At 40.0% G+C, this 24357-nt stretch overlaps 1 protein-coding gene across 1 annotated transcript; it reads left to right on the top strand.

Moving 5' to 3' along the window:
- The first annotated feature begins 794 nt into the window (after positions 1–794).
- MC5R (melanocortin 5 receptor) lies at positions 795–6286 on the top strand. Its single transcript, XM_077892995.1, has 2 exons — positions 795–971; positions 2508–6286. Exon 2 carries the CDS (start codon positions 2534–2536, stop codon positions 3509–3511), a length of 978 nt encoding a protein of 325 aa, XP_077749121.1. The 5' UTR covers positions 795–971; positions 2508–2533; the 3' UTR covers positions 3512–6286.
- The last annotated feature ends 18071 nt before the right edge of the window (positions 6287–24357 follow it).

The following is a 24357-nucleotide window of genomic DNA, read 5'->3' as shown; positions in this document are numbered from 1 at the left end:
CTGCTACCTGTTAGGATGACTATCACGAAGAAGATAAGAGGTAGTTAGTTTATTCAAGGATGTGGAGGAAGGGGAACCCTCGTGAACTGCTGGTGGGCATGTAAATTGGTACAGCCACTATGGAAAACCGTGTGAAACAATATCCCCCAGTTTATTTGACAAAGTGACAAGGCCAGCGTAACATAAATAGCAAAATCTGAGAAAGACACACAAAGACAAAAAAAACTTCAAAGCAAATCTAGCAGAATTTTAAAAGAGTAAGCCTGGCGATACCCTGGGTTACTTGCAGGAGGCGTCAGACGCCAGTGTTTTAGGTAGCAGAGGTCTAGAAAGAAACTATCGCCAAAAGCCAGGGTATTTGGCCAGGGGAAAATCCATTTTCTCCTTTTGCTCACGTGGCAGACAGAACGGGACCAACAAGAGGGTGTGTATCAGGGTCACGGCCAAGTGTTTCCCAGGAACCAGGGGCTGACTCCAGATAGGAGGATTTAACAGGGAGAGGAGAGGCTGAGCTGTCGCACTCTCTGGCAGCGTTTGCATCAGTGCATAACAGAAGGAGAAAGGAAGCAATGTCAAAAAGAACAACCATCTAGAAAACACATTTGAACGCACTTTTGGGGAAGGACTTTCCAGAAGCACGAGAACATTGTTGTATGCGAGCGTCCTTAGAGCTCCAAAGGCCGGTGGCCGGCTGCGCGTCTCTAGCCACTAGGTGGTAGCTCAGCCCAAGGCTGGGAAGAGAGAAAGCAACTGGGTCCAGAGTGGGTGGCAACAGGGAGGCGGGTCGGCGAGCGGCATAAAGGCCAGGGAGTCCTGACTGAGGCTCAGGCTGCCCTAGCACTTGGCTCAGAGGATCCTGTCCCAGGGTGATGGCATTTAGCCAGTGGATGCCAGGTGCCCAGGCTGAGCCAGCGTCCCCGGCGAGGAGCCCAAAGGCTGCTGTGCGAGAGAAGAGGCGCGGCGGAGCCCTGGTAAATAGCCGCATTTTCTATTAAAATTGTCTTGGAAGGAATGCAGCATTATGCCTGACTTATATGTGGAAGAGAGCTAACTGGGTATTTAAACAGCTTGATATGATGTTTAAGGCAATAATTTAATTGGTCGACATCTCAGATATAATAGCAAATAGATTACAAGTTAATAAATACTTTTTATTGATGATGAGAATGCTGACAAAAAAAATCTAGCTCTATCCCCAAATGTGCTCTGAGTCTGGATAACAAGGCATTTTTAAAGATAAATTATAGGAGAAAAATTGGGCAACAAAGGAACGAAGTATCTTGCTCTATTTGGCAAATTTAAATCCTTTGTTTCTGTGAAATTTCTGAGACTGTCAATCAGACTTTGTGGAGTTTCAAAAGCAGAAGTCCCGGAAAATATTTATTAAGGGAAAAACAGCATTCTGTGAGCTCCAATTTTAACACATATGTGCAACTTAGGTTTATGCATTGAAGACAGTAACTTTTTGCCTGTGATCATGCTCCCATTATCACCCTGGTTAGACTCCCTTACAGCTAGGGGGACCGAGTCCTAGTGGATTTTAGAAGTACGAGGACAAATTCTGAGAGGCTCCCATCTTTTTCTCTTAGGAGAGAAAGTAGGCTGCCAGTCCTTCAGAAATCTGTTCTCACTTGAGAAAAATGCAGTGCAGTTGCCTCAGAAATGTGAAAATCAGACTGCAAGGGCCTTTGTAGGTTATGGGTTCAGGGCACTTCCGAGAGCAAACTCGGGTGCTAGGACAATAAGCATAAAAAGTGAAAGTGTCCTGGGCACATTGAGATGTATGGTCACTCCAGTAAGAGGCATGTGAAAGACCGGGAGCCAAAGGAAGGAAGGCGGAGGAAGCTGACGAAAATTCTTTTTTTTTTTTTTTAATTTTTTTAATTTTTTTTTTTGTAAATTTATTTTTTATTGGTGTTCAATTTGGCAACATAGAGAATAACACCCAGTGCTCATCCCATCAAGTGCCCCCTCAGTGCCCATCACCCAGTCACCCCCACCCCCTGCTCACCTCCCCTTCCACCACCCCTAGTTCGTTTCCCAGAGTTAGAAGTCTCTCATGGTCTGTCTCCCTTTCTGATATTTCCCACTCATTATTTCTCCTTTCCCCTTTATTCCCTTTCACTATTTTTTATATTCCCCCAATGAATGAGACCATATAATGTGTGTCCTTCTCCGATGGACTTACTTCACTCAGCATCACACCCTCCAGGTCCATCCACGTCGAAGCAAATGGTGGGTATTTGTCGTTTCTAATGGCTGAGGAATATCCCGCTGTATACAGAGACCACAGCTTCTTTATCCATTTGCTGATGAACGTTCTAAGCCTGCGTGGCGGGGGGGGGACACATGCCAGGGACCCAGGCGGATTGGGGCACCCCAGCCTCATGCTCATGCATTGAGTCCATCCAGCCTCGTTCTTAGGTTGTGCTTGCCCTTGGATGCTGTCGTGCTCCTTTGGTAGACCGTTAACCTCTCTGAATCACGAATTCAAACCTGTTTTACAGTAAATTTGTTGCCAAGAAGAGGAACAATGAATTCCTCATTTCACTTGCTTTTCTTGGATCTCAACTCGAATGCCACAGAGGGCAACTTTTCAGGACCAAATGTCAAGAACAAGTCTTCGCCGTGTGAAGAGATGGGCATTGCTGTGGAGGTGTTTCTGACTCTAGGTCTCATCAGCCTCTTGGAGAACATCCTGGTCATAGGAGCCATAGTGAAGAACAAGAACCTGCACTCCCCCATGTATTTCTTTGTGTGCAGCTTAGCGGTAGCTGACATGCTAGTGAGCATGTCTAACACCTGGGAGACCATCACCATATACTTAATACATAATAAGCACGTGGTGATAGCAGATGCTTTTGTGCGTCACATTGACAACGTGTTCGACTCCATGATCTGCATTTCCGTGGTGGCTTCCATGTGCAGCTTGCTGGCCATCGCGGTGGACAGGTACGTCACCATCTTCTACGCCCTGCGCTACCACCACATCATGACCGTGAGGCGTTCCAGAGTGATTATCACGTGTATCTGGACCTTTTGCACAGGCTGCGGCATCGTTTTCATCGTCTACTACGAGTCCACGTATGTCATCGTCTGCCTCATCTCCATGTTCTTCACCATGCTCTTCCTCATGGTGTCCCTGTACATACACATGTTCCTCCTGGCGCGGACTCACGTCAAGCGGATAGCAGCTCTGCGTGGCTGCAGCTCTGTGAGGCAGACGGCCAGCATGAGAGGGGCCGTCACCCTGACCATGTTGCTGGGCATCTTCATCGTGTGCTGGGCTCCGTTCTTCCTCCATCTCATCTTGATGATTTCCTGCCCCCAGAACTTCTACTGTTCTTGCTTTATGTCTTACTTTAATATGTACCTCATACTCATCATGTGTAATTCTGTCATCGACCCTCTGATATATGCCTTCCGCAGCCAGGAGATGAGGAAGTCCTTCAAAGAGATCTTTTGTTGCCACGCTTTCCGAATACCCCGTAGGTTCCTTAGCAGGTATTAAGCAAGAAGTTCTTCCTTATGCACCTTGGTACAGCCAGGGAGGGAGCCAGAAAGCTGGAAATCAGAAGCACGCATCCTGTTTATCGTTTTTCCATGTCGAAGTTGTCCTGTATTTCCCCCTGCGGAAGTTGTTGGGTCGGACGAGCACGCGCCGCTTACCCATTTGGGGAACGGTGTGTGACCGTTTCTTACTGTCCCATCTCATTCCTGATTTTTCTCCCGGTCCTACCCATTTCTGGTGGTCTGGTCTATCCTCCATCAAGTAAGTCTGCGTTCAGGGAAGAAGAAGCGTTCTGGACGCAGGTCTCAGCGCGAAGAACAGCTACCACTGAAGTCACGACTGTAACTAAAGACAAGCTGCGTGGTTACTTTCTTTCCCCAGGAGCAGCTCCGTCATTTAGCTTGATGCTCCCGTGAGTCACGCGTGCTCTTCAGGGCAGAATTAAGTGGTCTAATTCTTTCCATTTGAGATTTGCAGTTCATTTGTTATGGGACGTCTCTACAGCTCTCTTTTCCTAAACTTTTGATTCTCCGGATCATGTCCGTAATTGTCCAAGGATGGAATTGCCTTAATTACACTTCTGTCAATCATGTTTTCGTACCTGCCCAGACATGAGCCTTCATGTTACAAACCTTGCCTCATGTGGTGTGAAAGCCTCTGTGTCTTATTCTCACTCGGTCCAGGGTTTCCAAATCAGTGTTTTGGGATCATGTTAGGGGCTCTAGGTGCCCCCCACCCTGCATATAACACGTGCCCATAGTCAAGTTATCTTTGACCTTCTCAGAATGTCTTGGATTCTGAGACCCCCCCACTGTATACTTTGCACATTGCAGCCTGGTTCGGGCGCCGGCGGTCAGGTGCCCATCTAACGCATAGAATCTCGTCTTCTCCGATGTAGAAGGGAGGGAGAAAATTTCAGGTTAGGTCTTGACTCTGCCGCCGACAGGCAATGTCACCTTAGCCATCTCATTTCAGTTTTCACATCTGTGCTGATGTCACTGGATGGTCATAAGAACTGCATGAAAAAGTGTGAGAACATCTTGAAAACTTGTGAAGCACCATAAAGATTCACTACTTATTTTAAAGAAATGTTGCTGATGGTGGGGCCTCTGGGCGGCTCAGTCAGTTAAGCATCTGCCTTCAGCTCAGGTCATAATCCTGGAGTCCTAGAGTCAAGCCCCGAGTCATAGGGCTCCCTGCATAGTGGGAAATCTGATTCTCCCTTTGCCCCTCCCCCGCTCCTTCTCTCTCCCTCTTTCACTCATTCCATCTCTCAAATACATAAAGTCTCAAAAAAAAAAAGTTTTAGATGGGATAAATACAAGGGGAGGATGCAGAAGGCAGTGCTCACTGGTCAGTAGTTGGAACAGTGGCCCAGAAAGCAGGACTGCTTTGCCACAGAGCAGTTCTGTTACCTGGGGCACATCTCTAACTGCTTGGTCTCAGTGTTCTTATCCGGAGTGAAGAGCTTGGTCCTTACAGCTCTCATATTCCATCCTATTATTTTTGGTGTTAATATCTTCTCTTTCGTTTTGGATATTCATGTCTAGACTATTCCCAGTGGAGGAAATATAAAGTATAAATTAAGGCCATGGGGGTCACACAATGATGAGCTGTTGAAGTCTATGGGAGCAGAGGAACTTCCTGGGTATAGTTCTTTTTTTATATATATATACATTTATTTTTTATTGGTGTTCAACTTGCCAAGATATAGAATAACACTTCCTGGGTCGAGTTCACACAAATAACTTATAGACATGATCCTCCCATTTGGCAGCTCAGAGTCAAAACAAAACAGAACAAAACAAAACAACAACAACAACAACAAAACTACCAGTGCTGGCACAAGCAGGAAAGTGGATAAAGTATCCAAATCTTTGGAAAATGGCAAGTTAGCAGGTTGTTGACAACTGAGGTGTAAAAGAATAGCAAGCTCTTCAAATGCTTCCCAACATTTTAGCAGAACCTCCTTGTTTGTACTCATGCATTTAAGTGATCTCTGCATACTTATGATGGGAAACTGCAGTCTGTGACGTCTTTAGCAGTTTCTAGCACAGACTGATGTTTGTTATTGGTGCTAAACAAATGTGTACTTAATCTGCTGCCCATAGCAGATTGCCTGGTGGCACTCTGAGTGCTAACTGAGGTCAGTAGGGCTCCCATCCTTGGGTAGGATCAAACTTCAGCTCCAGTGGTTTACATTGGCTCCACCGGGGAATCCAGTTCTAGTTAGGCTCTCTGCTCTGGTGCTTCAGGGCTTCAAACAGGTTTTACCTTTTCTATAAAGGTCTTTAGAGAAATACTCAAATGTCTTAATGTCTATATATTGAGACAAAAATAATTAGTATTCAGATGTGTCTTCAGTTGGAAGGAATACATGTATATAATGACATGACAAATATCTGTAAGTGAGCCGATCCCTGGAATCCCAGCACAAAGTCCCCTCTACAAAATAACCTGTGTAATTATTGTATGGTATTATATAGGAACTCTTTCTGCTTATGTAGGGACTGTATTTGATGTAAAATTTTATGTGTTCAAAGAAATCATTAATAAAATGGAAGGACTAGGCCACCCTTTTGAACTGATCATTCTGTTGTGTGATATTCAGAGCATTTTTGGTCTTCTTGCCAATTTGTCAGCAACTGCTGCAGAATGAGAAGGTACATTCATTAGTGATGAAGTTTCCTTGACTGTAGTTATCATCTGTATGATGGCCTTTTCTCAGTTCAAAATGATTTAACTCCTGAAAATAAAGTGAAATTGTAAACTTGACATTATATATCGTCCAAAAGTCTGACTTTTAGTAAATAAGTAACTATCTTGGGGATAGCACCTATTAGTATTCAGTACGGGGCTACAACCAGTGGCCATTAGATAATGTCCACCATCAAAGGGATTATGGGGCATAAATTTTTTTCAAGATGGGAATATTTCAAGATACAGGGAAGCATTGCCCACAATTCAAGATGCTGCATATAATTAAATGTGAATTTATGGGGCATAGACCATACACTTAAAATGAAGGCTCTCATACTCTTCTATGGCTGTTACGGCAATTCTCACTGGGGGAATGTAGGGTGCATATCAGAGCTTTGGAGTGAGGGAATAACTGAAAAGGTAAGTAGTCTCTACATCAGGCCCAGAAGTGGCTCCTCTTGATCTGGAGACCAATAAACCAAAAGGATAATTTATATGATACTTTCCCCCAATGAATAATGGTGGAACAGGAGACCACACACACACACTCTCATTCAAGAATGGGAAAAACAGGAGATGACGCATTATACTTCCAGGGCTCAACAGACCCTGCGGCTACTGCTACCATATTGGACAGCGCAGATCTAGACGTATTTCCTAGGCTTGCTGTATGTTTCTCCTTTTCACTCCTTGACTTTTTCTTTCTTCTTATCCATGTATGCTTTGAATCTAACAGGCTTTGGGGGAGACTCATGCTTTTAGTTTCTTTTTTTCTTGAGCCATTTTGTCCAACTGAAGTCCTTGACTCCAGATTTTTTGAATTTTTCTTTTCCTTAAAGATGTGTCCAAATGTATCACTAAAGAATCTTATTTATTTCTAAAACTGTGATAAAATACATATAAATACATATAACATGAAATATGTCATTTTAATTTTTAAGTCTACAGTTCAGTGGCATTAAGTGCATTCACACTGTTGTGCTGTTTTTTATTCATATTTGCATTCAGTCACTTCTTTCCTTAGCTCATCTCTTTTTTTGCAGTATCTCATTAAATCCCCCCAATAACCAACACACACTACTGATGTCCTGTTTTCCAACATATAATTCTGTATATTTTCCATCAGTCGGACTCTCTTTTTCTTTACCACATAACATGCACTGCCATCCTTCCTTGTTCTCTATGTACCATTTTAAGTTTTGATTCAGCCATTTTTTCTTTTTTTCTTTCTTTTACTTTTTTTTAATTTAAATTCAATTTGTCAACATATAGTGTAACACCCAGTGCTCATCCCATCAAGTGCCCTCCTCATTGCCCGTCCTCCAGTTACCCCATCCCCCTGCCCACCTCCCCTTCAGCAACCCTTTGTTTGATTCAGCCACTTTTAAGTAACAATTTCTGTACTTGTCAGGGTAGTTGAGGCCAGTACTTATCAAACTTCAATAGCCATGAAACATGAGGAGAGCTTATTAGAATCAGATTCAGATCTGGTGAGTCTTGAGTAGGAAGTTAGATTTTGCATTTTTAAGAAGCTCCCAAGTGTTGTTGGTCCAAGGGTCACACTTTGAAAACCCAGGTTATCCTGTAGAAACAAACAGCTCTCCAGTCTCAGTGACTTAGCATAACAAAAATCTATATTTCCACCATGTTATATGCTTAGCACTAATTAGCAGATAGTCTCATTGTAGTTACTCAGGGACTCAGGGTGATGGAAGCTCAATCCAGATATGTGAGTTTTTATTTCTACTCACATTTCCTTTTTTTTTTTTTTTAAGAGATATTTTATTTATTTATTCATGAGAGACACACACACAGAAAGGGGCACAGACACAGGCAGAGGGAGAAGCAGGATCCATGCAGGGGACCCAGCGTGAGACTCAATCCTGGGTCTCCAGGATCACACCCTGGGCTGAAAGTGGCGCTAAACCATTGAGCCACGCGGGCTGCCCACTCTACTCACATTTCCATGGTCAAAATTAAGTCCCATGATCTAGCATCAAAGTGAGCTGGAGACGTTGGTGAACAACATCTATCATATGCACAGGCATAATGCCAGTAAGTGTGGCCATTCAGTGTCTTTGTCCTCAAGGAGCTAATAGACTAAGTCCAATTATAATAGTCATATATACAGGAAAGTACATTATGTAATTATAAATGAACTCGTGTGGCTTAGTGTGATATTTCAATATATAATAAAACAGCTATTTGGTCTCTATTCTTTTTTTTTTTTTGTAGTTCAGCTTTTATTTATTTATTTATTTATTTATTTATTTATTTATTTATTTATTTTATTAGTGTTCAATTTACTAACATACAGAATAACCCCCAGTGCCCGTCACCCATTCACTCCCACCCCCCGCCCTCCTCCCCTTCCACCACCCCTAGTTCTTTTCCCAGAGTTAGCAGTCTTTACGTTCTGTCTCCCTTTCTGATATTTCCCACACATTTCTTCTCCCTTCCCTTATGTTCCCTTTCACTATTATTTATATTCCCCAAATGAATGAGAACATATAATGTTTGTCCTTCTCTGACTGACTTACTTCACTCAGCATAATACCCTCCAGTTCCATCCACGTTGAAGCAAATGGTGGGTATTTGTCATTTCTAATAGCTGAGTAATATTCCATTGTATACATAAACCACATCTTCTTTATCCATTCATCTTTCGTTGGACACCGAGGCTCCTTCCACAGTTTGGCTATCGTGGCCATTGCTGCTATAAACATCGGGGTGCAGGTGTCCTGGCGTTTCATTGCATCTGTATCTTTGGGGTAAATCCCCAACAGTGCAATTGCTGGGTCATAGGGCAGGTATATTTTTAACTCTTTGAGGAACCTCCACACAGTTTTGCAGAGTGGCTGCACCAGTTCACATTCCCACCAACAGTGTAAGAGGGTTCCCTTTTCTCCGCATCCTCTCCAACATCTGTTTTTTTCTGCCTTGTTAATTTGCCCCATTCTCACTAGTGTGAGGTGGTATCTCATTGTGGTTTTGATTTGTATTTCCCTGATGGCAAGTGATGCAGAGCATTTTCTCATGTGCGTGTTGGCCATGTCTATGTCTTCCTCTGTGAGATTTCTGTTCATGTCTTTTGCCCATTTCATGATTGGATTGTTTGTTTCTTTGGTGTTGAGTTTAATAAGTTCTTTATAGATCTTGGAAACTAGCCCTTTATCTGATAGGTCATTTGCAAATATCTTCTCCCATTCTGTAGGTTGTCTTTGAGTTTTGTTGACTGTATCCTTTGCTGTGCAAAAGCTTCTTATCTTGATGAAGTCCCAATAGTTCATTTTTGCTTTTGTTTCTTTTGCCTTCGTGGATGTATCTTGCAAGAAGTTACTGTGGCCGAGTTCAAAAAGGGTGTTGCCTGTGTTCTTCTCTAGGATTTTGATGGAATCTTGTCTCACATTTAGATCTTTCATCCATTTTGAGTTTATCTTTGTGTATGGTGCAAGAGAGTGGTCTAGTTTCATTCTTCTGGTCTCTATTCTTATTCCTGGTACAGTATTCCTAAAACCTTTGGAATTCCCTAAATAATGAGAGCAATAAAGGTGTCCTTTGTTATGTTAATAAGCTGACTTTTAGAATACCCCTAAAGGATTCAGAATTACCTAGGGCTGGGGGCTGGTCAACAGAGGAATCAACCACGAGATTAGAAGGTTAGAATGGTTCAGTCCTATCTCCACTATCACCCCATTCCCTGACCTCCAGGAAGTGAGAGGGGTGCCGGAGATTGAGTTCAATCATCACTGGCCAATAATCTCATCAGTCACGCCAATGTAATGAAGCCTTTATAAAAATCCAAAATGATAGGCTTTAGAGAATTTTCAGGTTGGTGAACATGGGAAGGCTTGTGGGGAGCAAAAGAAAATGGAAGCTCCCTTTCTCCGTGCCTTGTCTTATGCACCTCTTCTAACTGGCTGTTTTCTCTTTTCTTTTCTTTTCTTTTCTTTTCTTTTTTTTCTTTTCTTTCTTTCTTTCTTTCTTTCTTTCTTTCTTTCTTTCTTTTCTTTTCTTTTCTTTTCTTTCTTTTCTTTTCTCTTTTCTCTTTTCTTTCTTCTTTCTTTCTTCTTTCTTTCTTTCTTTCTTTCTTTCTTTCTTTCTTTCTTCTTTCTTTCTTTCTTTTTTTAATAATGAGCCAGTAATCTCATAAGTAAAATGTTTTTCTGAGTTCTATGAGCCTTTTTAGCAAATTAATCAAACCAAAGGAGGGGGTTGTGGTGGCCTTCTATCTATAGCCAGTGGGTCTGAAGCACAGGTGACAACTGGACTTGCCATTGGTGTCTGAAGTGAGGTGGAGGCAGTCTTGTAGGAACTGAACTGAGTTCTTACCTTGTGGTATCTGATGTTAAGTCCAGGTAGTTAGTATCAGAATTGAGCTGAATTGTAGGACCCCTTGCTGGTATCAGAGAATTGCTTGGAGGTGTGTGAAAACATAGACACATTGTAATTTGTCTCAGAATAAAAATAGTATATAATTTATTTATAACTGTGACGAATGAGGGGTATGGTGCATTCCCATATCAGTAGCACTGATACTCACAGGTGGTTGTGGGGTACACTGAAGAGTTTTGGAATGGGAATGGGATGATTAGTTTGGAAAAGCCCCTAAGGTGATTAGAATATATTTGTCTCTTTCCACCTACTCCATGTAGAATCACTATGTGAAATTTGAGAGAGGAAATATTAGATCTAAAATTAGTAAAATCAAGGGAGATTAATACATAAGTATGTTTATAAATCCTTGAAGGAGGGTTGGACTTTCAGAGTTGGAGGAAAGGGGAACATAGGATGTGAGAAAGCATTAATTTTCACTCAAGTATTTGTTAGTGGCAAGATAGCAGACTAGACTCAAGAGTATATGTTGGGGCAAGAGTGGAAAATCACTGATATGTACTAGGAACTATAGAAGTGGGATTGTGTGGGCCTTGAAAGCCAAGAAGAAGAATTTATTTTACATTTCTCTGGTAGGAACTAGGGAGACCATTGAAAGTTTCTCTTTCTTTTTTCTTCTCTTTTAATAAACATGACCATGATCCAATAAAATCTGTGCTGGCAAAGTAGTTTGAGGGCGACTTTGCATTAACGTTGGGAGGAAGGTAGGGAGGCTGTTACAATTGGGGAGAATGTAGGACTGAGGGCCTAGAACAGGCATGCAATGGGATTTAGAGAACAGAAGTCATCTAAAGAAGTCATCAATTGTTTGATATCCAATTAACTATCAAATTTTATACAAAGGGACTCAGATTCTAGTTTATTGGATATCTGATTATTGGACTGTCTGCCTACATTATGTTGATTATTCTTTCAGAGTCCAATAAGATTATGTTGAGTTTTTGGCCTCTAGATTGAATGCTAACTCCTATTGTTCTTTTTCTGATATTTTTAAGATCACAATTTGCTGTGTGTCTGCCCCATTCCTCCTTTTAAATCTTCCTTTCTTCTGTTTTTTTTCATCATTGCCCTTACTCGAAGAACAAATATACTTTTAAAGCCTTTTAAGTCAAGTTCTTAAAAAAAGACTTGACCACATGTTTTCCACAGACTGACTTTGTCTTTACAGTGATAATACATTTTAAGTAGAGAATAATACAATTATTATGTGTTGATGCATAAAAAAGGGAGGCTTGACCCTTCTCTGCATTACACTATAGTGTACCTCAGTCATATCAGCACATTCTGGGTCACAATCACATTACTAAAAATAATGAGGCATGAGAGCAGGAACATGTAAAAGCAGCCTTAAAAACTTCCCAACAGAAATCTGATAGATTCTTAAGCTGGTTCCCTATTTTTGTCCCCTCTTCTTTACCACTAAATACCTTGCTTACTTTTTCTTTCTATCAAGGTTACTGGGATTGACAGTGTGGTGTCAATTCACAGCACCCTGCTGAAGTACCACTCGCAATTCTGAACACCTTTCTCAGTCTCTGCCCTCTTGCCTCCTTTGTAATATTTAAAACTATTATCTGCTTCTTAAAGCTTCCTTCCTTAGCCTACCTAACACTCCTTGTCCTGTTCTGGGCCACTTCCCTGTGCCAGTGTCACTACCTTCTCTCTGATCTCTCCCATTGCCCACAGTTAGGTTTGTCACAGTTATAATTTTTCCTTTTATCTTATACTATTTTTTTTTTCTCAGAGGTCTCATCAGCTTCTGTGGTTTTGATTTTTGTCTCTCAGCGTATGAACCCCAAATCCTTCATCTCTAGCCTTAACTTCCCTTCTGAGCTTCTGCTGGTGTTTTGGGAAAATACACATCAGAAACCTTCAAAAACAGCACTGTTTATCTTATAAGTACCCAATCCTCACCTTAATCTTCAATGATCTCCAAAATATTATCCAATCTTCTAGTCATCCTACACCTTAATAAGGTGAGACTCCTCTGAACATGACTTATGCATTTCTGCTTCCAGATTTTGTTAAAGTTTCTCAGTAAGCTTGGAACACCCTCTCTACACCCATGGAAACTTTATTTAACATGAATCTCAAATGCCTTGTCTTTCATGGAACAATTTTGATCACAGTCATACATGACACACATTCTGCCAGGAAATTCAGACAGCAAAGTTTATGTCCTTTACCAGGACATGAAAATCTCTGTGAAAAGGGACTTGCATCAGTTAGGGCAGCACTGTCCAAGAGAACTTTCCAAAATGATGGAAATGGTTTATAGCTCCTCTGTTCCCTTACAGCAGCCACTAGCTACAGGTAGTGGTTGAGCATCTAAAATGTGGCTGGTGTGAAAGTCATAGGATATTAAAATCAATGCACAGAAGTCAGTTGCATTTCTCTACGCTAACAATGAAACAGAAGAACAAGAAATCAAGGAGTCAGTCCCATTTACAATTGCACTAAAAGCCATAAGATACCTAGGAATAAACCTAACAGAAGAGGTAAATAGAAAACTTACAAAAAAAATTGAGGAAGGCACAATGAAATGGAAAAACTTTCCATGATTGTGGATTGAAAGAACAAATATTGTTAAAATGTCTATGCTACCCAAAGCAATCTCCACATTCAATCTAATCCTTATCAAAATATCATCAGCATTTTTCACAGAGCTGGAACAAACAACCCTAAAATTTGTATGGAACCAGAAAAGATCACAAAGAGCCAGGGGGATATTGAAAATGGAAACTAAAGCCAGAGACATCACAATACAGACTTCAGTCTGTATTGCAAAGTTGTAATCATCAAGACAATATGGTACTGGCACAACAACAGACACATAGATCAATGGAAAAGAATAGAGACCATACAAATGTACCCTCAACTCGGTGGTCAACTAATCTTCAACAAAGCAGGAAAGAATATCCAATGGAGAAAAGATAGTCTCTTCAACAAATGGTGTTGGAAAAATTAGACCGCCACATGTAGAAGAATGAAACTGGACCACTTTCTTACACCAGACACAAAAATAAATTCAAAATGGATGAAAGACCTTAATGTGAGACAGGAGTCCATCAAAGTCCTAGAGGAGAACGCAGGCAGCAACTCTTCGACCTCAGCCACAGCAACTCCTTGCTAGACACATCTTCAAAGACCAGGGAAACAAAAGCAAAAATGAACTATTAGGATTTCATCAAGATAAAAAAGCTTTTGTCTTTGCTTTATCAACAAAACAAAAAGGCAACCTATGGAAGAGGAAAAGATATTTGCAAATGACCTATCAGATAAAGGGCTAGTATTGAAAATCTATAAAGAACTTATCAAACTCTACACCCAAAAAACAAATAATCCAGTCAAAATATGGACAGAAGATATGAATAGACATTTCTTCAAAGAAGACATGCAAATAGACAACAGACACATGAGAAAAATGCTCCACGTCACTTGACATCAGGGAAATACAAATCAAAACCACAATGAGATACCACTTCATACTGGTCAGAATGACTAAAATTAATAAGTCAGGAAACAACAAATGTTGGTGAGAATGTGGAGAAAGGGGAACTCTCTCCACTCTGGAAAACAGTATGGAGATTCCTCAAGAAGTTAAAAATAGAGCCACCCTATGACCCAATTGCACTACTAGGTATTTACTCCAAAGATACAAATGTCGTGATCTGAAGAGGAGCACCTGTACCCGAATGTTTATGGCAGCAATGTCCTCGGTAGCCAAACTGTAGAAAAAGCTCAGATGTCCGTCAACAGATAAATGGCTAAAGAATGAAATCTTGTCATTTGCAACAATGTGGATGAAACTAGAGGGTATTATGCTAAGTGAAGCTAAGTGAAATGAGTCAATTAGAGAAAGGCAACTGCCATATGATTTCACTCGTATGTGGACTATAAGAAACAAAACAGATGAACAGGGATCCCTGGGTGGCGCAGCGGTTTGGCGCCTGCCTTGGGCCCAGGGCGCGATCCTGGAGACCCGGGATCGAATCCCACGTCGGGCTCCCTGCATGGAGCCTGCTTCTCCCTCTGCCTGTGTCTCTGCCTCTCTTTCTCTCTCTCTCTCTCTGTGACTATCATAAATAAATAAAAATTAAAAAAAAAAACAGATGAACATAGGGGAAAGGGAGGAATATAACAGAAACAGAGAGAGGCAAACCGTAAGAGAATCTTAACTATAGGGAACAGAGGATTGTTGGAGAGGACGTGGGGGGGATGGAGTAATTGAGTGATGGGCATTAAGGAGGACACTCGATGTAATGAACACTGGATGTTATGTGCAACTGATGAATCGCTAAATTCTACCCCTGAAACTAATAATACAGTATATGTTAACTAAATTGAATTTAAATAAAAAAGATAAATAAAATGTGACTATTATGACTGAAGATCTTAATTTCTAATTTAATTTATATTTACACTTAAAAATCACATGTGGCTAGTGACTACCATCTTGGACAGTACATAATTGAATTTTGGTTCATTGTATATAACAGAGAACCTGCAAACAACAGTGACCTACTTAAATGAAAGTTTATTTCCCTTTCACAGAAAAAAAGTCTGGAGGTAGGCCCTCAAGCTTAGACTGACGCTCTGGGGTGCCATAAAGAATCAAGTCTTCTGTCATTCTCAAATTCAATCCATGATCCAAGATGGCTGCTAGAGCTCTAGCCATCATGTCCAAATCATAGATTGGAACATTCCATACAAATGTTGTTATTCAGCTCTGGGAACTTGTCTTCTATTATTTCTCATTATTTTTTGTCTTTTCTCACTTCTCTGTGTCTCTTTGTAACTCTTATCAGTCAATGTTGGTCCATCTGGATTAATCCTCCATGTGGCTTAATCTTTATCTTCATATTCTCTTCCTACCTTTGTCTTTTTGTTATGCATTCAAGAAGACTTCTTCAACTTTTCCTTCTTTTCCTCATGTTTTCTATTGGATTTTTAATTTGGAAATTATATTTTTAATTTCTATGACTTCTTGTTTATCTTTTCATTGTCTTGCTGTCATAGCAAACTGTTTTTGAATTAATGGATCCACACTTTGTCTATGTTATTTGAATCATTTGTTTTTTCAGAGTCAATGATTTTATTGATCTTGCTCCTTTCCATTTGTATTGCTTATTTCTCTCCTATGCTAGGTGACACTTTTTTCCATTCATACATATAAACAAAGGAGTGGGTCTGATTGATTTAGCTTTTGGTTGGTATCCTTGATGTTTTCTTAAATGAAAAAAGGCTGATTGGGTGGCTCTCTATGAGTGAGCGGGGCACATACATTATCAGAGGTTACTTGAAGAGTGTGAGAGGGAGAATAGGCTGAGCACACCCCTACCCAGCTGAGCTAAAATGGGAAGGGATTATTCTAGAATTCTGATCTTCACGCTCAGAAGCCAGGTCCTCCTAGGTGGCCTCCTGGGTGTTTAATGGGTATTACTTTACATTCACCCTGAAGGCATTCTTAGTGGTACAGTGTGCAGGCCATGCCATAGATCTACAAATAGTTCTTATATAATCACCTGCATTTCTTCCTTTCTTTCATCCTGGCTTCCATCCTGCTGACCCTGGTGGGCTTTGCTGTGAAAAACTGGTGGGCACCATTCTAGGTTTCTCTCCTATGTGCTCTGGGCTGTGGTGCTCCTTAGTCCATTTATCCGTCAATATGACCCATCCACCTTCCAGCTCCCTAAATTCATCACAAGTTTTAATCCTCTGACATCTCCCACACTGTTCTCAGTGCTTTTATGAATTCATTCCTTTTTATACTTTTTTTAATTGTCATTTCTGTGGATTTTAAAAAAGAAGTGGAGATAGATACTTGAGTGATAAGCCTATTTGAACTAGACTAGCAGGGTTAGCAGGATCTGTCTTCTGTGCAAATCAGAAAAACAGGAGATTGCCCAGGATCCAGTGCCTGGTTCCAACTGTCGTTCTTACAAGCACGTGGCCACACCCAAGACAAGAGCCTTTCAACATTAAGGAGTCCTACCTTACCTGGCACCTTGATCATGTTCTATTGTCTTTCTTCTTACCTTGACTCTTAACTAGAGAGTACAAGGCAATTGGTCAAAGACCATAACTCAGGTCATAGGAGATGGACAGAGTCCCCAAGACATCAATTCATCTGTTCAGTATTTGATGGCCTTTCAAAGTTAATGGTCAAACTTTTTACTGCCAGCAGGTGGCAGTGAACATATCTCACATTTATATCCTATCTTCCATCTAACCCTCTGACCAGCCAGTGTCCCTAGGAGAGAATTTTCCTCAAAACCCTACTGCTTAAAAACTACTAAAAAATACCTTGAATGCACACTACAATATTCTACGTATTTTGAAAGGATCCTCTCATGTAATTCTCCAACCACCGTAAGCAAGTTGTCTAAGGTTGTACATCTAATATGTAGTTGTCTCCCAATTCAGACTCAGGGGTTTCAAAAAATTGCTGCATTTCTTTGTTGTTGTTAAGTCCTGGGATGCCTTTGCTTATTTTGGTTTCTTGCTGCATTTAACAGGGGCCCAGTTTGGCTCCATGCTCCTTCCTGGGACTGTGCATTTCTGCACCATGCCATCCTCTGTGTGGGGGGCAGGGTGGGATGAGGATGGGAGGTGGTAGGTAGCTGAAGTTCTGGATAAAAGTGACTGGTAAGCACAGATTCTACGGGTAACTATAAAATTTTTGTCTGGACCCATATCTCTGATATTATGGCTTCGAGGCAGCTCCGAGTTTTGCATCCAAAAGGGGCACCAGGCATACTCCAAACCCTTCTTCTGGCAGTGCAGCAGCAGACTCCTCAAGCCCCTCTTTGTCCAGATATGGCTTAAAAGAAGTCCCCACATTGAACCCTTGTGACCACTGCATCCCCCATAATGTCAGGGATGGCTACTGGAAGCACTGATGGTTTAAGAGGAGCATCTATTTCAAGACTTCCAAATGGGCCTGGGTGAGGCATCCTTATAGGCTGCTAGCATCTCACCCAAATACTTTTGCAGTGCCTGGGGTTTCTGCATTAATGTTACTTCTTTTAGGCAAGTCATTATTTTCTAAGGCCCCACATTCATTTATTTATGCACCAACCAATTATTGAGTGTCCAACATTGGGAACATAATAGTGAGTAAGAGGCAGTTTTTTCCCTAAAGGGTCTCATGGTCCATCCTTGACTGTGTGTGACTCTAGCAGGAAATGGAATTGGGAGAGTCAAAACCAAGGACACACCTGTCATGGCCTGAGCTCCTACCAGCCTTAATGGGTCACTGGCTGGTCAAAACTGAGGAGGTCTGGTAATTGGGACACCAGGACAAAAGGGGAAAAGGGGGATGGAAGAGTTTACAGTACTGCCCAACAATATGGCTAGGCACTGGGGGTACAGTCATGAATATACCTATGATTTAAAAAAAATGTGCCTTCAATTTTTTGGCTCTGGTTTGGAACAGTTTGCCTATAGTAGATATTTGTAAACAGTTAAGAAGCACATTTCTAGGTGGTACAAGCAGGTAACATTTACCACGAGCATAGTAGTATCTAAAAAATCCATGTGGAGTCACGGAGAGGCAAGTAGGCAAGATGTTTGGTAATGGGTGGTTTAAAATACCTTCCGAAGGAATTTTCTCCACTCTGATCTGCTACTTTTTCCATTAAAACTAAAGAGTTCTATCAAATCCAGCTTCCACAGCTGTGGAGGATATTTCACAGGCAGTAGATGGCAAAGTGTGTTCACATTCTAAAGAAAGCACTGATAGGAAGTCATGATGGAAAGTAGCAATTCACTAGTATTGGGCCTTGTGCATTAGCTATTGAGAATAGAAACAGTCAAAGCTTGTATACAAGCTTTGTGCATTTGTTGTACAAATGTTCTATACTTCAAGTATAAAACTCTGCTTATAGAGAGGCTAAGAACTCCAAGGCTGATATAAGAGTGACCAGAATGGGGTAGGAAACATCACAGACTAACATGAATTACTAATAAAGGTCAAAAGATTTGGGATGCCTGGATGACTCAGTTGGTTCAGCGTCTGCCTTTGGCTCAGGCCGTGACCCCCGGGGTCCCGGGATCAAGTCCCACATCGGGCTCCCCGCAGGGAGCCTGCTTCGCCCTCTGCCTATGTCTCTGCCTCTCTCTGTCTCTGATGAATAAATGAATAAAATCTTAAAAAAAGATCAGAAGATGTATGATTATATATGATTATTCACAGATCAGAAGATATCACAGAATAAGTGTAATTGAAGAGTAGGAACCCAGTAACCACACAGAGACTTTGTACATCCCAGGCACACCTGGCAAAGGACATCAAACCTAGGAAGAAGGATTGGGTGGTTAGCACCAGACTTAAACCATAGTTATAGCTACACATTATTTCTAAGTTATGTGCAAGCAAATATTCATTCTGCATTTATAATTACTCCTGTCTCCAGCCATGTTTCCTAAAGGAAAACTTAATAAGAGTCTTATCATGGACCAGGCACTATTTTAAGGCCCTGTCATTTAATCATTGTAACAGCTCTAGGAGGCAGGTACCACCATTGTCTCTATCGTAGGGGTGAGAATTTGGAGGCTGAGTTCTCTCAGGAACTTGTCTGACTCCTCATTTATCTGCAAAGTGGCAGATGAGGCATTTGTACCTCAAGCAATCTAACTACAGGAGTCTATGTTCGTAATTACTATGTATATATGTTGCTTCTATGTGTCAGAGCATTAATGGGCTCGGTAGAGTCCATTGCATTTTGTAGGATTATTTAATTTAACCTAGTCTTCTTGTTGACTTCATAAAATTCTGAGTCAGGTGTCTGTCACTTAGGCAGTCTTCTGACCCCTCTTTTCCTTGCGGGTGTCCATGCCCAGGACAAGGAGGCAGAAAGAAAAGAGCAAACCAAACCCAAGAGCTCCTTCCTCTGGGGTATACCAAGGGTTTTCCTCCCTTCCCCTATGATCCTCTGCACTGTTTCTTAAATTTCACATGTGAGTGAAACCATATGATAATTATCTTTCTTTGATTGACTTATTTTGCTTAGCTTAAAACTCTCTAGTTCCATCCTCGTCATTACAAATGGTGAGATTTCATATTTTGGTGGCTGAGAAATATTCCATTGTGTGTATACACCACCTCTTCTTTATCTATTCATCTGTTGTTGGACAACTGGGCTCTTTTCATAGTTTGGCTTTGAGAAGTCATCAGAGAGGGAGACAAACCATGAGAGATTCTTTTTTTTTAAATAATAAATTTATTTTTTATTGGTGTTCAATTTGCCAACATACAGAATAACACCCAGTGCTCATCCCGTCAAGTGCCCCCTCAGTGCCTTAACTATAGGAAAAAAACTGAGGGTTGCTGAGGGGAGGGAGTAATTTGGTGATGGGCATTAAGGAGGGCACGTGATGTGATGCATACTGGGTTTTTTTTTTAATTTATTTTTTTATTGAAGTTCAATTTGCCAACATATATCATAAGAGTACTGGGTGTTATATGCAATTGATGAATTATTGAACTCTACATCTGAAAATAATGATGTACTATATGTTGGCTAATTGAATTTAAATAAAAAGAAAAAAATATTAGAATAACAAATTAAACAATGAGGACAATAAGAAAATAAAATTATACATTATCCTCCAGTATTCAATTTCTTCCTTCTTGAGCCATCTAGATAAATTTATTTCTTATTTTACTAAAGAGAAAAAAAAGGCTACTTGAAATAAATTCCTTTAATTCCCTCTTTTGTTCCTCAAAATATCTTCAGTCACTCACCTTTTTCTCATTTTTTCATCTTAGAGGAAGAAGTGTCTCCTTCTTATTACTCACCTGTCTCCCTATCCACCCTTTCCTTTGCATCCTATAACTTTGTACTTTCCACTCTCTTCTGCTTCCACACCCCATACGCTCACCTAACTTTTGACCATCAACTTCTTCCCAACTGTCTAAATAGAAATTATTTACTTCTGTCTATAAATAATCTTCTCTTGACTTCCTCCTCTTGTTACTTCGAAATCTTGCAGTATGTTTGTTCCTGCAGCATATTATTTCCTTTTTTTCTTCTGGTTTATGCATATTTCCTTTGGTTGCAAAATCCAAAGGCTTTCCCCTATTGCCACCCTCTTTTGCCCCTATTCAGCATTGAGAATTCCTTGCTAAGAATTCTCCCTCATTGTGTCCCTGGCTTCCATGACATAAGTTCTTGGCATCCTTCTTTGGTGGCTTTTCTGCTGTCTCCCTTTTCATTCTTATTCCTGTTATTATAGTAGTATAACAAATTATCCCCAAACTTAGTAGTGTAAAGCTACTATTTATTATGTTCCTGGATTCTGTGGGTCAGAAATTCAGATGGGGAAATAGCAAGATTGGGCTGTCTCTGCTCAGTGACGTCTGGGCAGGCAGGAAGGCCGGGCTAGAATCATCTGATGACTGGTTTGCCCCTGTGTGTCTGGTGTTTGATGCTGGCCTCAGGTCCTCTTCCATGTGGGCTAGTTGGGGTCTTCCTCACAGCTTTGTGATCTGGTTCCAGGTGTTTGTGTCCCAACAAAGAGTAGACCACAGAGAAGCTGTATTATTTTAAGGATTTGCCTCCTAAGTGATATAGCATCACATTTTTTCTCTAGTTGATGATGTAATTCTTTTTTTAAATTTAAATTCAAGTTAGTTAACATATAGTGTAACATTATACTATGTGTTATGAAATGTATAGTTTCAGGAGTAGAATTTAGTGATTCATCATTTATATAAACACCCAGTGCTCATCCCAACAAGCGCCCTCCTTAACGCCCATCATCCATTTAGCTAATTCCCCACCCACCTTACCTCTAGTAACCCTGAGTTTTTTCTCTATAGTTAAGAGTATTTTATAGTTTGCCTCCCTCTCTGTTTTTATCTTATTTTATTTTTCCTTCTCTTCCTTTACATTCAACTGTTTTGTTTCTTAAATTCCACATATGAGTGAAATCATATAATATTTTTCTTTGATTATTTCATTTAGCATAATACACTCTAGAGCCATCCACATTGTTGCAAATGACAAGATTTTATTCTTTTTGACGGTTGAGTAATATCCCACTGTATATTTACATATTTATATATAACATATATAAATACCCCAATCTTCTTTACCCATCAATGGATGGGTTTGGGTTCTTTCCATAATTTGACTATTGTTGATAGTGCTGCTATAAACATTGGGGTGTGTACCCCTAGAATCAGCATTTTTGTATCCTTCAGATAAATACCTAGTAGTACAATTGCTGGCTTGTAGTGTAGCTCTAGTTTTAACTTTTTAAAGTTAAAGGAAACTTAAAAAAAGTTGAGGAAACTCCATACTGTTTTCCAGAGTGGCTACAGAAGTTTGCATTCCCACCAACACCATAAAAGGGTTCCCTTTTCTCCACCTCCTCCCCGACATCTGTTGTTTCATGAGTTTTTAATTTTAGCCATTCTGACAGCTGTGAGGTGATCTATCATTGTGGTTTTGATTTGTATTTCCCTGATGATGAGCGATGTTGAGCATCTTTTCATGTATCTGTTAGCCATCCGGATGTCTTCTTTGGAAAAATGTTTATTCATGTCTTTTGCCCATTTCTTATCTAAATTATTTGTATTTAGGTGTTTTAGGTGTTGAAGTTGATAAGTTCTGTATAGATCATGGATACTAACCCTTTATCTGATACGTCATTTGATATAACATCAAATCTATCATTCTTTGTGGGTAGGATCAGTCACAAGCCCAGATTCACTGGGAATATTCTTCAGTGAAAAAATTAGGTATAAAAGACCTATTTAAAAAAAAGACCTATTTTCTGTCTACAAATTAAAGAGAATTTTACTATTTTCTTTATGCACATTAATTTTTTTTAATAGTGTAGGATTTTGAATACTCTTTAATTCTTAGAATTAAGAATATTTTATATTCTTAAAGAATCTGCTGGTCAGCTACTTTTTCACTGATTATGTACACAAAAATGTCTAGGATGAATACAACTATGATTACACATTCTGTAACTTTCTATAAGGCAACTTCTGAAAAATATTCTTATATTTATTGTCAATTGTTCAGGATAAGCTTATTTCTTCTATTGAGTCACTAGGTAATTGTTAGAAAATTGATTTTCCTTTTGTTTTCCTTGTAATGAATTCTCAAAAGACATTTTTAAATTGTCAAATTTATTGATGGTGTAGCTAGAGCCCCAATTAGGGAAAATTACCAAATTTCTGAACTTCTGATCTTTAGCCAACCATTTGCTGGAAGAAATTGACTTTGGGTGATGAAAGTATATCAAATTTATACTAAAGTTATTGCAAGGACAAATTCTGAGCCTCCTTCAGAGAAGCAAGTACTACCATCCCTTGAGCTAAGTGACCAGGAGGCGGGTGTAAGGCATTAAAGCTTGTAGGCCATTAATAGGTCAGAAAGGGAAATGGGGAGACAGAAAAGATGAAACCATATGGTGAGGTTTGCATGGTAAATTATGGTAAAGCCAAATGGCAAAATGTTAGGAATGATGCTATTGTTTACATTATGAACTACTTTATCATTTGTAGTGATATTTGCATTCACAGGACTCTGCCTACAAGGTAAGGACTTCAGTGTGCTTTGTAGATGAACACTATCAATCTTATGAGAGATCTTAAGGAAAAAAAGCTTATATTTGTACAAAAATGGCAAACTAGCCTGACTCAAAACCCTCTTAGAATTATTCACCTTGTTAGTTAACAGGTGACTGTAGTTTCTGGGATTCTGGTTTTCTCAGATAAAAATTCAAAATATAGAGCATGAAAATATCTCCAGAAAATTTGTGACTGAGGCTGTTTTCCTTACGTATTCTTACTTTTATTTTACCATGAGGAATTAGCATTAAAAAATTGCAACTATGGTTAAATTTTCCTGAGAGGCTTATTTCTTTTCCAAGTCTTAGTGAGGAGTAAATATGATGTGTATGGATGTGGCTGGGGTTAGATGGGGATGTAGCTTGGTGACTGGCTTGGGGCCATCCAGGGATTCTGAACAATAACTATTAGCATCTTAGTGGCCAGGGTTGAGAAGCAGATATTACTTTGATTTTGAAAATTCAATAGAAATAAAGTTTCCTTTCACAGATGTTTTCCACACTGATCACATGAAATGGGAAATTGGGAAAAACAAATGACTAAAACCAAAACCATCATTTATATTTTTATAGCAATGAAAAACACTAAGTATTTTGATTTTGTAACTACTATATTAAATTTCAATGAATTCTGCAGATATTTTTTTCCAATAAGAATTTATGTTTTCATCAACTGTGCTTTTAATTTCTCCAGCTTTAGGGGACCATCCTTCTTTCAGCATTTAATAAGATAGCATTGATTTCATACCCCACATCCTGTTGACAGTCTAATACATTAAAAGTTCTCAGGATTTGTAAAGAATTTGCATACTTCTGGTGGTAATACCTTCTGAACTCTGGATTTGGTGGACTTTTCAACCCTTCCTCACTAATAGGGCTTTTCTGGATTATTTGGACTAACTGAGAAGTTTTACCACATGCTATAGAATAAGAATCTACCTGAAATTGCATATTAGGGACCTCTGCTTTTAAAGGTCTTGACTTTCTTTGTTGTAAAAGGAAATTTCTTACTGACTCCCTTTTTCCTAAGAACTGACCGTCATAATGCTATGATTTCTCAAGTTCCACTCTTAACCTCCAGATTCTGAACTTTTCCCCCTAACTGTCTTTGCCCTGGTCTGACCACTGCCTCCAACCCTGATAAATCTATTGTGAAAATC

The sequence above is a fragment of the Canis aureus genome, chromosome 1 (assembly GCF_053574225.1).
Source record: "Canis aureus isolate CA01 chromosome 1, VMU_Caureus_v.1.0, whole genome shotgun sequence".
NCBI classification, from domain to species: Eukaryota; Metazoa; Chordata; class Mammalia; order Carnivora; family Canidae; genus Canis; species Canis aureus.
Note: the sequence above shows the minus strand (reverse complement) of the source record. Positions and strands in the feature narration are given on the sequence as shown.

Bases quoted from the DNA above. Each gene is read 5' to 3' on its own strand.
- MC5R (XM_077892995.1), top strand. From the start codon at position 2,534: ATGAATTCCTCATTTCACTTGCTTTTCTTGGATCTCAACTCGAATGCC.